At 39.6% G+C, this 13,311-nt stretch overlaps 1 protein-coding gene and 1 long non-coding RNA gene across 2 annotated transcripts in view; one reads left to right on the top strand and one right to left on the bottom strand.

The window, feature by feature from the left end:
- Positions 1-809: 809 nt before the first annotated feature.
- LOC135334204 (uncharacterized) overlaps positions 810-13,311 on the bottom strand; it is a gene marked incomplete in the record, with an annotated part of 688,739 nt that continues 676,237 nt past the window's right edge. Inside the window, 10 exon segments of the mRNA XM_064529306.1 lie at positions 810-1,355; positions 3,015-3,101; positions 3,182-3,253; positions 5,612-5,743; positions 5,987-6,052; positions 6,103-6,355; positions 6,412-8,693; positions 8,764-8,970; positions 9,081-9,368; positions 10,423-10,731. Of these exon segments, the coding sequence (XP_064385376.1) occupies positions 916-1,355; positions 3,015-3,101; positions 3,182-3,253; positions 5,612-5,743; positions 5,987-6,052; positions 6,103-6,355; positions 6,412-8,693; positions 8,764-8,970; positions 9,081-9,368; positions 10,423-10,731 (4,136 nt within the window).
- LOC135337623 (uncharacterized) lies at positions 10,800-12,354 on the top strand. Its single transcript, XR_010395203.1, has 3 exons — positions 10,800-11,478; positions 11,530-11,877; positions 11,943-12,354. It is a non-coding gene; the product is annotated as an uncharacterized LOC135337623 (long non-coding RNA).

The following is a 13,311-nucleotide window of genomic DNA, read 5'->3' as shown; positions in this document are numbered from 1 at the left end:
TTTAGGGATCGACGCCGTAGACATGTTGTGTCATGCCCAAAAGGCGGATTCCCTCAATCCGCGATGTGTCCGCTCAACTGATGTCAGAATTGTGCCACAATGTCTCAATCGAACCCGACTTAAAACCCATGCATTTACTGGTGAACCATCCTCTGGTGCCTCTGCCATAACAACATGGCGCTACATCGATGCGAACGGCTTTTTGAATGTCTTCACTATGTGCACACGTATATATAGAAAGCACGAAAATGTCAAGAAATAAAAGAGCATATGAGAGTAAGAGAAGTGGAGCACATGCATGCAGCTCTTGTACCTACATTGTTCTGCCACTCTGGGCAATGCTGCTATCACATGCTACGGCATCACTACTCTCCGTATAACACGACCAACACAACCATGAGTTGGTTACGATGCAGGCTCTCTTTCTCCCTACTATGTTCCTCAATAATTATGTGCATTAGGGGTGCAAGACGTGCTGCCAGTAGCCCAAGAATTGAACCGGCTCATTCTCACCCAACAATAATCACAATTATAACACTTCTATACCTTTTGAACTCTTGCTTTTGCTCATACAGATACTGTACTATGAAAAAAGAACTACTAAGTAAGTAACCCTGAGGCCAAAAGCAATTGTGCTACAATTAGGGAAGCAGCTGCCTGTACATGCAGAGACATTCTAGAAAAGAAGAGTGACCAAAAACAATGATGGTAACACCCAAGATTCTCCTAGTCTACCATAGTCCAATCATCTCGCTCCACTTAGAGACAATATTTTAGAGACTACCGATTTTAGAACAGTTTTGAATGGCTACTTGCAAATGCTTTCAGCTATAGAAATAGTGTAAATATTACATATAGCTACGTATCATGTAATTAATGAATGTATGAAGTGTTAAAAATAAATTGGTCCTATATCTATATATCATTATTCATATAACAGTGTGTTTGTGCGCATGTATCGAGGCCAACTTCTTCCAGTGCTGAGGCCAGTGTTGCATACGTGAAAGAGTCACCAGCTTTACTTTTCCACTTTTGAAACATATCCATTGGTTTGAGGTGGTGTTCTATGTTGTGGTCATCTTTGATTGTGTTTTTGAGGTCCTCGTACTTCATTCCTAATTCCACACCAACATCCATCCACTTGACTCCAAGCTTGCGGCCAATCTTCATGAGAACTTGATCACCTTCGATCTTTCCTGGCCGTATCACTTTTGGTCTCTTTGGGTTGCTAGCAGGTGGGTCTCTTCCGCGTTTTCGACCAGATTGTGTTGTCTCCTCAGTCCTGGTAACAGGTTTAGGTTCACTCTTTCCCTTCTCACTACTTTCTGTTGGCCTTCCTGAGGCATTTTGTGCACCTGCAGTCATTAAATCATGATTACTTATGATCAAGTATAAAAACTTGACATGATTATTAAGAAACCAGAAGAGTGATATAATGCAGTGCATGTAGTGATGAATATCATGTACGTATGACTTAACTGCATGTAACTGTCTATAGCACAGCAACCCAGGAGCTAAACCAGACTGGAGGCTAGATGGGCGTGGCCTTTTGGAGGCGGGCCACGCCCATCTAACTGGAGGCATGATGCGAAACATTTAAGAACAGGGTTTTACTTTTAGTGGTACGTACATAGATAGATATATGCACTGTGGACAGGATCACAGCAAAGAAGCCTAGAGTCTCATGCAGAGAAGTATGGCTCCTGGAGTAGGATCCCAGAGTTTGAGTCAGCTAACAGAGACAAACCAGACACAATTCTAGCTTTCTATTGTATCGACCCTTTTCCACAAACACACAAAGCAAACAGGCTATGTTTCAGATAATCCTCAGGTTAATAACGGACTTAGAGCTATAGTCAGTAGTATAAACTTACTTCTCTACAGTACCTCCCAGCCCCTGAGTGATCGCTAGTGGATAGAAGAGCTAGAAACCGTTAAATATATATTCGCGATCACTACATCATATCGTGGAGCAGTGCATGGCGTTTCTGGGAAATGCAGTAGCTGAGAGCGCGCGCACAAATTTTATACACTCAGGCACCTGAAGCCACGCCCTATTTTCCTGCGCATGCAACGTTTTTAAGGTGTGGTCTCAATCGATCATTAGACGCCAGTGTCTGATTAGACGCAGAGGAGGAACGCCAGGGTCAATAGGATCACGTTTAATGAAGGATTTGTTTTGGGTTCTTGACCTTTGCTGCATATAGCAGCTTAGCGCTTCTGTTCTTTATTTGCCTGCTTGGAAAGCTTACTATACCTAGATCTATCCAGTGCAGCAAGCCAGTACATCACCCTAGCCACGGAAGGCTAATTTCCATATCTTGTGGTTTTGAAGAATGCAATAAAAGGTCAAAGGTTGCAATTAAATCCTGGATCTCCTCTCTCAAGCTGATTCCTCTGGGGCGCGATAGCTCAACCGATTTCTGTTGTGATTATAAAGAGGATCAAGCTATTGATGGTGTTTAAACTCAGGGGCGCGAGGGTAAACTCAGTTTTACATGTAAAACATAGGGCCACGTGGTGTTTTAATTAGTGACCTTTTACACTGGCATTCCTCCTCTGGATTAGACGTGCAAAGCTTTAGCTTTCAATCCAGAGGAGGTCCAACATGTGTGCATGAATCACTACAAGTTCAGTGCATTGATGTCATTGTGGTCACGTGATAACGTCCATGCAGGCCAAATGCACTGAACTTATAGTGATTCGTGCACGCATGTCGGACCTCCTATGCTTTCATTCTGAATAGCTAGTGCCGCTCACCGTTTATGAATAGCTCCCAGATAAACAGTAATTAAGTTACAGTAATAATTTTTAGCCTATAGGGGGGTGCTTGAGCACCCTGAGCCCCTAGCTGGATAAGCCACTGGCCGTGGAGTGTTTCAACCGTTTACACAGGCAGGCCCGGTCGTTTCCTCTTCTGTTCTATCTATATAATTATGATTGAAGCTCTTACTCATTATAGCAATCTCCACAGACACACAAACACACATGCACTGAGGCATAATAAAACACACCGATATCCTTAATCCGACGCTTTGGAGGGATTTCAACTTCTTCATCTGATGTAAAAGGTCTTTTGCAACGGTGTGAGGTTATATGACCTGTATAATTATGAATCACCTATTTCTATGGCACACTTAGAGATAATAACAATTATAATTACGGTTGCTATTATACTCACATTCTGGCTGTGCACCAGATTGATCGCTATGTGGAGAACTCGCAGTAGCAGCCGTTTCGACGTTATGTACTGCTGTAAATTAGGAGGGGGGGGGGGGGGGGAGAGGTTATTAAAAGGGCAGGCCCTCCTTATGATGTATACATTTATACATGTTTAATAACAGGAGTAGATGAGGGGATGGAGCGTCTTACTATATATGCAGTATCAATTGCGGATTCACTATCGTCTTAACTATACATTTATATTTGTTTGCAATGTACTAAGTGCTCTATACATGTGCGGCTGATATAACGCGTTTATGTGAATATCATTGAGCAATGTTATAACTTAGCACATACATATATGGCATGATTTGTACATAGCTAGACGATACAGAATCCGTGTAGTAAGACGCTCCCATCTCAAGTAGTATCATATCATATATAAATGCAGCAGAACAAATCTAAGCTTGAAACCCGAGCTCCTTTCTAACTGAAGGTCGGGCCACGCCAGGGTTCTCGTTAAAAGTTTGCTGCCTATATAATTATCTGTAACCACAGGGAAACTCAAAGAGTATATAGGAAATGATCGACCATGATTGTTGTTAAAACAATCAATGCCAAACTTACAAAGAGTCTTGCAGCTCTCTTCTCACTCTGCAGCTATACCAATAGCTAGCATTCTAGTGCAGAGCATATAACTATACTAAGTGGACAAGTTTAATTTGCTACGCACTAGCTCTTCTGAAAAGGCTGCAAGTAAGCAAATCAATAACTCAAGAACGAAGCAGTATTTTGCAAATCATAGAAAACATGACTAGAAGCCTATAGAAACTCTTTAGACTTGCACTTCATCGATCTTTGAGCTGAGAGAAAACACACACACAAACACACTGTACCGTATACCTCGCTTGCGTGCGCATGCACCGAGGCATATTTAGAACAACGAACATTTTGCAGAAAAAGTGTCCGGAATAATTATGCCTCAGTGTGCGCAAGCGAGGTATACGGTACGTGTTTGTGTGTGTCTGTGTAGAGTGCATGTTACAGCTGCTCAAGGATCAATGTAAGAGTCTCTATAGGCGAAATTTAATTCATGGTTCTAGAGTTGTATATTAATGATAATTATAGCTAGGTTTGCTTATACTTCCAATGCCATTGCAGCCTTTTCAGAACAGTATGTTGGAAAATTTGTCCATGCATGCAGGGAGTGCATGTTGCTACTCTAGTAAGTATAATTATAGTTCTGCACTATAACGCTAATAGCTGTATATTGGGGCTGCAAAAGAGCTGCAAAGCTGCACTTATACTTAGCTGTTTCATGCTGACATTAATTTTTAAATTTCGTGGTATCTTTTTTAGCAATTATTTTAATATGGTCGTCGATTACTTTTTGCACCAATGTAGTATAGCTTCATGTTTGGTGCCAAGGCATCGGTGCTTTCATAATTATAGAAGTGTCTGAAGATACATTATACGGTATTATAGTTATTATTAATTATAAGCACATCCTTATAGCCTGGCAATGTACAATTATACGACAAACTGGGTAACATTTTTACACTGATAAATATAAAAGTTTATATCCCGTTGCTACGTTGTTGCGAAGTGCAATAATTATGTAGCATAATGCACTGCTGAAAGTCATAATGCATGCACTAACAGCAAAGTCATAATGCATGCACTAACCACAAAACGCCCCTCTGGCATTAGCAAATTAAATATTATATCACGAGAAATAACAAGTATCAAAGTAAGTCCAGCTATGTAGGAATTTTCTCCACTGCTGGAGTTTCTTCTTTGCAACCATGCAGGTTTAAAGATTGTCAAAGGTTCATTTTGTGGAAGATTCCTAGACCTTCCTCAACCTCGTGACGCATGTCAATTCTGTTTCACCATAGCATTAGAAGCGGCTCTTTTTGCTAGGGGCTTGAGCTGTTTGCAGCAGTGTAGAGGCGAGCTTCTTTGGCTTGGTTGCATGTGAGGCCAAGGGCATAGACCACCGTGGAGGGGCTGTTCAAGCAGCAGCTACACTGAGTAGAAGGGTGGGGCTATTTCTTCGCAGCAGTAGTAATGGGGTGGGGCTGTTTTGCAGTGGTTTCAGCGTTGGAACTGCAACAATTTTGTATCAAGCCATTTGTCGGTCGTGCCAATCTTATACGCTGCATATACTGGCGTCTATAGAAGAGAGAAGAGATGGAGCTGTGTCTAGAGTTGTCTTTGTCATCTTTTTGTGCAGTTTATATTGTGTTACTAAGACAGTGTTATGTTGCTATGCCCTCGCGATATAAACTAGTTTACGCCCTCGTGCTTCAGTACAATATATTCCATACATCCCTCATGCCCGTATTATAACTATAACATAATAATGCAAACATGCATAATTATGTGTCAAAAACGGGTCACCATTACTACAGGTATGCAGTCACAAGACAAAACAAAATTTACTTACCAGAAATCGCAGCATTACTTTTCTGAACAGAAGCAAAGAGTGGTTCCATCCTTATCTTTTCGGCCATGTTCAAAAAGTTTAGCTTGTCCAGCTGGGCACGTTGCAAAGTTCTAACACTTTTAAATCCATTATCTGTACAACAATAACCATAATGATTACATGTTTTGCGAGCATAATTATGCTACCTTTGAACAAAAAACCTATTATGGTATGTATGACCATGCATATAATCTATGCATGCTCTATTTATCTATGATATATGGCACACGATCCTTGCCAGAATGCAATAGTTAGATACACAAGAGTCAAATTTTCTGTTGATTTGGGTCATTTGCGAAGGTTTTTCACCAGCAATAATTATACTGTTAATTATACCCCTTAGTTTGCCGATCTCTTCTTCTTGCAACTCCCAAGTATTTCTGAGCTCCTCTTCAAAGAGATCTGTTCAAAACAGGAAGGATTACCACATACAAGACATAATGCATGCTTACCAAGCTCATCAGATTCAACAACACAATCAGACTTGTCTTTCACTTTGCACTTTAATACACCTTCAGTTAAAAAACGGTCATTCTTAATCACAAGCCTATCTGTTGTGTAACCATCATAGTCCTGGTTATCACAAAGCTTTTTCTTCCCTAAAAACCATTCATACGTTAGTGGTCGTACTCCATCTGCACTTATGGTTACGACATTTCCTTTTCGAGCAGGTTGTTTTTCAACTTTCAGCGAAATACTTGGAGGCTGTAAAACATAACACATAATTATAATAACACTACTACTGATGGTGCATGACTTACCTTACCGAACCAAACACTCATTCCAGGGGTCAGTGGATCAATAGTAGTTTTACAGTCTGGATGGGTGCATTTAGCCTTAGGAACATGCGTGTCTTGGTCACAATGGCAGAATATAGCGAGAGATTCCTGTCCAAATTCTGCCTTAGAGTGTACTCCTCTTGGACAATGGAAAGCTAGTTTATACATTTCAGAATTTATACCTATCGAACGCAAACCACGTTGCATAGATTGGATAACCTTATTCGCAGCTGTACATACAATTTCCTTAATTAGAGGACAACAATCCTTACTCCAAAATTCAGTGTTGCCTGGTGAGTGCCTCAAAACACGAAACTCGCAATACCTAGGACAAGAAATCACAGTGATATCGAATTTACCATCGAATCGAAATAGAATCCTATTCTTGTAACATTTGCTTTCACCAATGAGTAGATCAAATTTATTCTCAGCAATAAGATTTGCACTCAATGCACATACAAAGCCTAAAGGTAGATATCCCGTTTTGAATCGAATGCAGATTGGTTCGGGAAGCAATTCCTCATTTCTATCTTCTTCCCTCCTTTGAACCATATCTGTTTCAGCAGTTTGAAGAACAGCTGGCAGAAAGTACTCCAGAATCTCTTTATCAGAAGATAGGGGCACTTTAGCAGCAATGTGAAGGTACACTAACAGATCAACTAAAGTTTCAATAGAAAGGAGTTTATTATTTTCTTGAGTCACGGTTTCTAGCTTGATATCTTTAGGTGAAAAGCAACCAGTTTGCACAAAGTGGTCACACTTAGCTTCGCTGACTTGATTCTTGTTGTTATCGTAAATGTTAAAGATTAGTTCACTGATGGTTGAAAAAACTAATTGTGGATTACATATTACAATTTTCTTAAGGTTTTCGTGATGAGGAAAATACATTATAAGCCCAATGTATTTGTGTAGAAATTGCAAGGCAACACTCACCATGTTTTCGTCCATATCAAAATGCTTCCCCAATTTGACGCAATCATCAAAGGAAATATGATACTTGTTTTGATTTCTAGCAAGAAGCTTAAGACAAATACTGAGCATTAACCATTGTGCTGGGATTTCATATTCTCGAAAGTTCTTTTTGAGTATCTTTTCTAAAAGGTCTCTGTGCTTTTCTATTTCACCTTCTTCGGCACTTAAATTGTTCACTAATAAGCTGTCATCTTTTGACAATTTTATACGATGGACAAGGCCTTCTTCAAAAAATGCTGTGTTTTTAAGCCGTTCCTCAAGCTGTCCATTAATCTTGTCAAGACTTAGTTGTAGATCATTTTGAATCTCATCAAGAAAAGTTCCCACAAGTAACGCTACAGAATCTGTTCGCTTTTTCTCATCTGATGCTGGCTTAACATATTTTTCCACTTGCTCATCTGAGTGCCCAAAGCAAGCTATGCTTGAAAGTGCTGCAAAAATGACTTCTTCTGAAGTGTACGAGTAATTCTCGAAATGTTTGGTACGCGAGTCCTTGCATTTAAACTGCACCTTGCTTCTAAAATTTAGATCTTGTTTAAGTTTCATAAACACAAGGTATAGAGCTGGTCCTATAGTTAAGGACGGTAGCATTTCTAGAAATGCTGGTTGTCCACCTACATCAGCTACAGTAAATAGCATTTCAAAATCCATGCTATCTAGTCTATGACTCCATTCCTCTTTTAGTTCTTGGAAATCCATAATCGTTTTGTCAATATCTGAATCCTGGGGAATTAATGAATCGTGTCTTGACTCTGGAGTAGAACTAGATCTAGAAACTGGCAGTGCCTCCACAGAATGATTGTATTCATTGAGTAATGTATGTTTCTCTTCCTCTTGCAATGGAAAAGCATCAACCACTGATTCTTTTTCTATAACTTCAACCTTGTTAGTTATGATTGTTTTTGGGATTCCATGCAGTTTGTGCTTTAGGCCCTGAGATGGCTTATTCACTATTAGTGACATTAAACCACTAAGTTGATCGCACAGCTCGTCTTTGACAACACACCATTTTTTACCGTTTACAGCACCAGTTGTACTATTAGTAGTTACAGCACCAGTTATTGTTGAACACTGTATACAAGCTTCTGTCACCTCCGAAATACCTGTACTCGATTGAGGCTGTGTTTCTGGAGGAGATTTTTGGATGTTCCCTTCCATTTTCCCCAACAATCTGTTAATAAAAGTAGACTTTCCAACCTGACCTGGACCCAGGGCAAGGATTTTGGTGTACGTAAGGGAGACCTTCCCTTTAAACTTTATGGCTTCATCATAGAGTTGCTCCTCTTTCTGTCCTGTGTATACAACACAATGAATACGGTGGGTACATCAGATAACACTGATCACTGAGATAATAATTCTTACTTGATGTGATTTCCTGCTTTAGGTTTATTGACAACAATTGAGTCTTCTGATTTGTTTTCATTACAAACTCCATTTCTTCGTAAGTGACATCACCTTCGCCATTGAGTAGGTCCACTGTCTTAATTCCATCTTTTCCAAAGTCAATAGCAGAATTTTCCAGAATTTTCCCTATGAATTGTAATTCTTGCTTTTCAATCTTCTCTCCCTCTGTGCGTAAAAATCAGTATCACACATGTGCACTATGACTACAATGAGCATGGTTAGAATAATAATTTTATTATTATCATAAAGGTAAAAAATAAGTAGGCGACAAGTACCTGCAATGAGTACTACACGTTTTGAGGTGATCCGAGTACCATATTCATCTTCAGCAATACACGAATAAACTCCTTTATGCTTAGGAATGACTTTTAATATCAGGAGCCGTTCAGATTTTTGTCCTTCATATTCAGGGAGTAAATTTTGTTCATCAGGAAGAGATATTGCTTGATCGTTAAAATACCATGTATGTGTAGATGATGGTGATGTCGATACTGTAAATTCAGCTTTATCTCCAGGTTTACAGTAAACGTCTTTGGGTTGAATCAAAAAAACAAATGGTGACCCTGCAATAATAGTGTTAAATAATTATACTAAGTCATTATAGGCACAAATGCATGCCTATAACATCTAATCTTTGTATCTCTTCCTAATTCACAATTAACAAGGTGCATGGTGGAATGATATCTCTGGTTTGCATATAATCATATATACAGATCCTATAGCTCTACGCAGTCGCAAATGTTCAAAACGTCCTAGCTTCTTTAGCTCTGACAGCCACCCTTGAGGTAGGCTATGTTGTGTATCTCTATGTACAATAACCCCATCAAGGATACTAGTACCTAGCTATGAGATGTCTTGTTTTTGAATCTTGATTGGCATCTTCAATACTGTACTTGTTCGATTTAAGGCGACACATAAAAGAAAATTGAAAAATATCGAGGGTGTCGCATAATATTAAAAGTTATAAACTACTTTTTGCTCTTTATACTAATTTTGTTCATAATGCTTTCAAAGTAAACCTAGGGGGGATCTGGTTGTGGTGAGTAATCCTCTTCTTCCGTATGCAGGTCTGTGAAATCATCATCACTGCTATTTGCCATGGGGCCACCACCGTCTTCAGGGGCGGATCCAGGACTCTTGGAAAGGGGAGGCAATTGAAAGAAACAAAAAAAGGTCAACTGTGTTTTTTTAAAAGCACAATCAGTGTAGCTTTTCTGGTCATGGGGTTGATTAATGACTATAATGATCAACAATTGTGACATACATACACTACATGATTGTAGTATAACAAGAGATAGCAGAAATCATCTTGCAGTGCTCTTCAGCTTCAAAAGTCTACATCTGCTATTCTGCATGCTATACAATAATTGATTGCTGCTCTAAGCCACACCCACTTCGTTGGAAATGAGCTGGAGTACACAGGATCCATTTATAACGTTATAGTGCTATTATTATATAGATAGTCTCTACTAACTAGAAAAAATATGCATTCAAATAATTATAATAGCTATAACTGTCCGCTGCATGTCTTGTATAATTATACCCTCTCAGTGGCGTATAATACAGCAACAAAGTTCAAGCTCTCTCTAATGTCTGAGTGTGAACTATTCTACTTACTTGCATACTTGGTACAGGTGCTTTGAATCCTCTGAAATGCAAATGCGTCTCCCTTTTTCTTAGCAATTTCCATTAATCGACCATATGTGGCTGTCCTATCAAACATGCCTTTACTTTTCCACTTTTTCAGAGCAGCATAAAATCTCCCATTAATTGTGACCGGTGACTGATCAATAGCGTTAATTTCAGCATCACTGAGGCCCAGCTTGACTTTGAAACCATTATAGTCAGCAATCTCGGTAGACAACTGGATGAGAGCGTCATTAGAACACTGTTGACTCAGCTGTGCTGCAGTCGCTTCAGTCTGAACTGTAAAGATAAAAAAATAAGCAAAAACAGCATTGTGCCCTCTATTACTTGAATAAAGGACCAACGCAAATTTTGGAAATAAATTTTCATAATTATTCAGACTATGATATTGTGATTGTGTACCTAGTGGCAGCCCAGTGGGTGTATAGTATTCTTCACTTTTGGGTTTAGTTGGCTGGACTATATACTCTGCGCAGTTAAGGCCTGGGTCAGGCACTGATAAGATTAATTTTATTCATTGCCAACATTTATGTAGATCATGTAGATCATGTAGTGTTAATGAGATTCATAATGTTGATTAATGTTATTCATTGCATGTGACGTCATAAGGTCAATGTATTTGCCGAGGGGTCCGCAACGGCCAGGAATCTCGTACAAAATTTTTGGAATCTCAACTGAAATCTTGAAATCTCACTTGGAATCTTGAAATCTTGTGGAATCTCTGGAATCTTGTGGAATCTCTGGAATCCCTTGGAATCTCTGATTTCTCTTGGAATCTCTTGAAATCTCTGGAATCTTGTGGAATGTTAATGAGATACCCGTAAACGTATATAAATAATCTGTATACTTCGCCGTAGATTATTATTGAGGTTGCAGTAGCCTCGAGACCAGGCCGATTATCGAGGCTACGGTCGCAGTTGCGGTTGCAGGCTCAGCTGCTATTTACATCTCTCTCTCTAGCTCTATGAGAATCATACTCATAGCAGCTCTGTGTGCAGATTATAGACGATTCCTAAAGAGATTAAGGTGAGTTTAACCAGCATAATAATAATAATAATTATAGTTGTATACATGCAGGCTGAACAGCAAAGTGATGACAAAGCTCTCCCAAAATCAGCTCCAAACTGCCCACTCTTAATGCCGAGAGTGAGCTTATGGTTGAGTGAGTCTGATGCAGTACCAGCGTAATAATTTATAGTTGAAAGTTGCATAATTATATATAGATCTATGCATCACAGGACGGACGAAGCGAGGGACAAGGTTCCAAGTCCAAACTGTCCACTCTTAATGAGAGTGAGCTTATGGTGGTATGCAGTACCAGCGTAATAATTGTTGTCATGAAAGTTTGTATATGCATCACAGGATGGACGAAGCGAGGGACAAGGCTCCCCTTCTCATCTTAATGGTAGTGAGCTTATGGTGCCGGTGAGTCTGACCTGCAGTATACCAGTGTACCAGTGTACATGAAAAATTGTAATTATGCATCACAGGATGGACAAAGCGAGGGACAAAGCTCTCCCAAACCAAATGACTGTGCACTGTTTGCAGCTACATATTGTACCAGCATTGCACATGGACTAGATCCATGTTCCCTCGTTTACGACCAGCAGCAAATGAGGGACCACTTGTACAAGTGTTTCACTACAAAAACAATGGATCTCTTTACTGTCTTCCGAACAAAAAGACCAGGACCTGCACGCACTTTGAAAATCCCTGTCTATTGCTACTGTCGATGTGCAGATGATGGCCAAGGAATGGTAGGCTGTGACGGATGTGAAGATTGGTAGATGCATCAACGCCGCCAAAGTAAAAAGGGATTATGGTATTGCAACCAAGTGTCAATAAAGTAGTTAGAATCAATGACTTTATAGTCAACAAGTATAGTCTTTATAATTATTTTATGTTCATCAATTCATATACTTTATAATAATAAGTGCTCATACTAGATGTCTATAGTCTAGCCTGCCTATGGCTATGGATCTAGAATAAATAGTACATGATCTAGCTTTGTGGATCAGGGCAAGTTGGGCGCCGCCGCCCTCTACCTTTGCCCAGAAGGAGGGCGGCGGCGATCGACTAGATCAGGGCGTGGCCACAACCTTCTGAAAGGCCACGCCCAGGACTAGCCAAAAGTCTTGTAGGAATCTTTCTGGAATCTTGGAATCTTCTAGAAATCTTGGAATCTTGAATGGAATCTTGAAATCTTCTAGATATCTTGGAATCTTGAATGGAATCTTGAAATCTTCTAATGGAATCTCAGGAATCTTGGAATCTTGAATGGAATCTCGGAATCTCGTTGGAATCTTTAAGATTCCAGAATCTCGTACAGAATTTTGGCCCGTTGCGGACCCCTCGGTATTTGCTTAGCTAGCTGCTAGGACTATTATAGATTATCTTTGGCAACAAATACGGCGGACTTAAAGTAGCTGTTTAGGCCCTCAAAAGATAGAGTATGTTGTTATGATTATGTTTCCTTGATGGGAAGTAAAAATGTCCAAAACTTTCTTAGCTATGCTAGCTTCTTTAGCTCTGACAGCCACCCTAGAGGTAGGCTATTTTGTGTATCTCAAGAATACAATAACTCCTACTCTTCCCATCAAGGATACTAGTACCTAGCTATGAGATGTTCATCTAGCCTTGTTTTTGAAGCTTGATCTTGGCATCTTCAACGCCGTATTTGCACTTCTCTTTCTGAAAGTGGCATGACGTCATCACCATTTATTGGACTAATTAGCATAATTGAATTAAGCTAATTAGTTTTTTGGAAAAAGAAAACATTGAGCTTCATTTTGGATCATTTTGATGCAGCATACACTGTATGTTGCAAATAATACAGCAGTATGAACATAGTGTAAATTT

This window comes from Halichondria panicea, chromosome 1, assembly GCF_963675165.1.
Source record: "Halichondria panicea chromosome 1, odHalPani1.1, whole genome shotgun sequence".
NCBI lineage: Eukaryota > Metazoa > Porifera > Demospongiae > Suberitida > Halichondriidae > Halichondria > Halichondria panicea.
The sequence above is the reverse complement of the archived record's forward strand: the minus strand, read 5'-3'. Positions and strand labels throughout refer to the sequence as shown.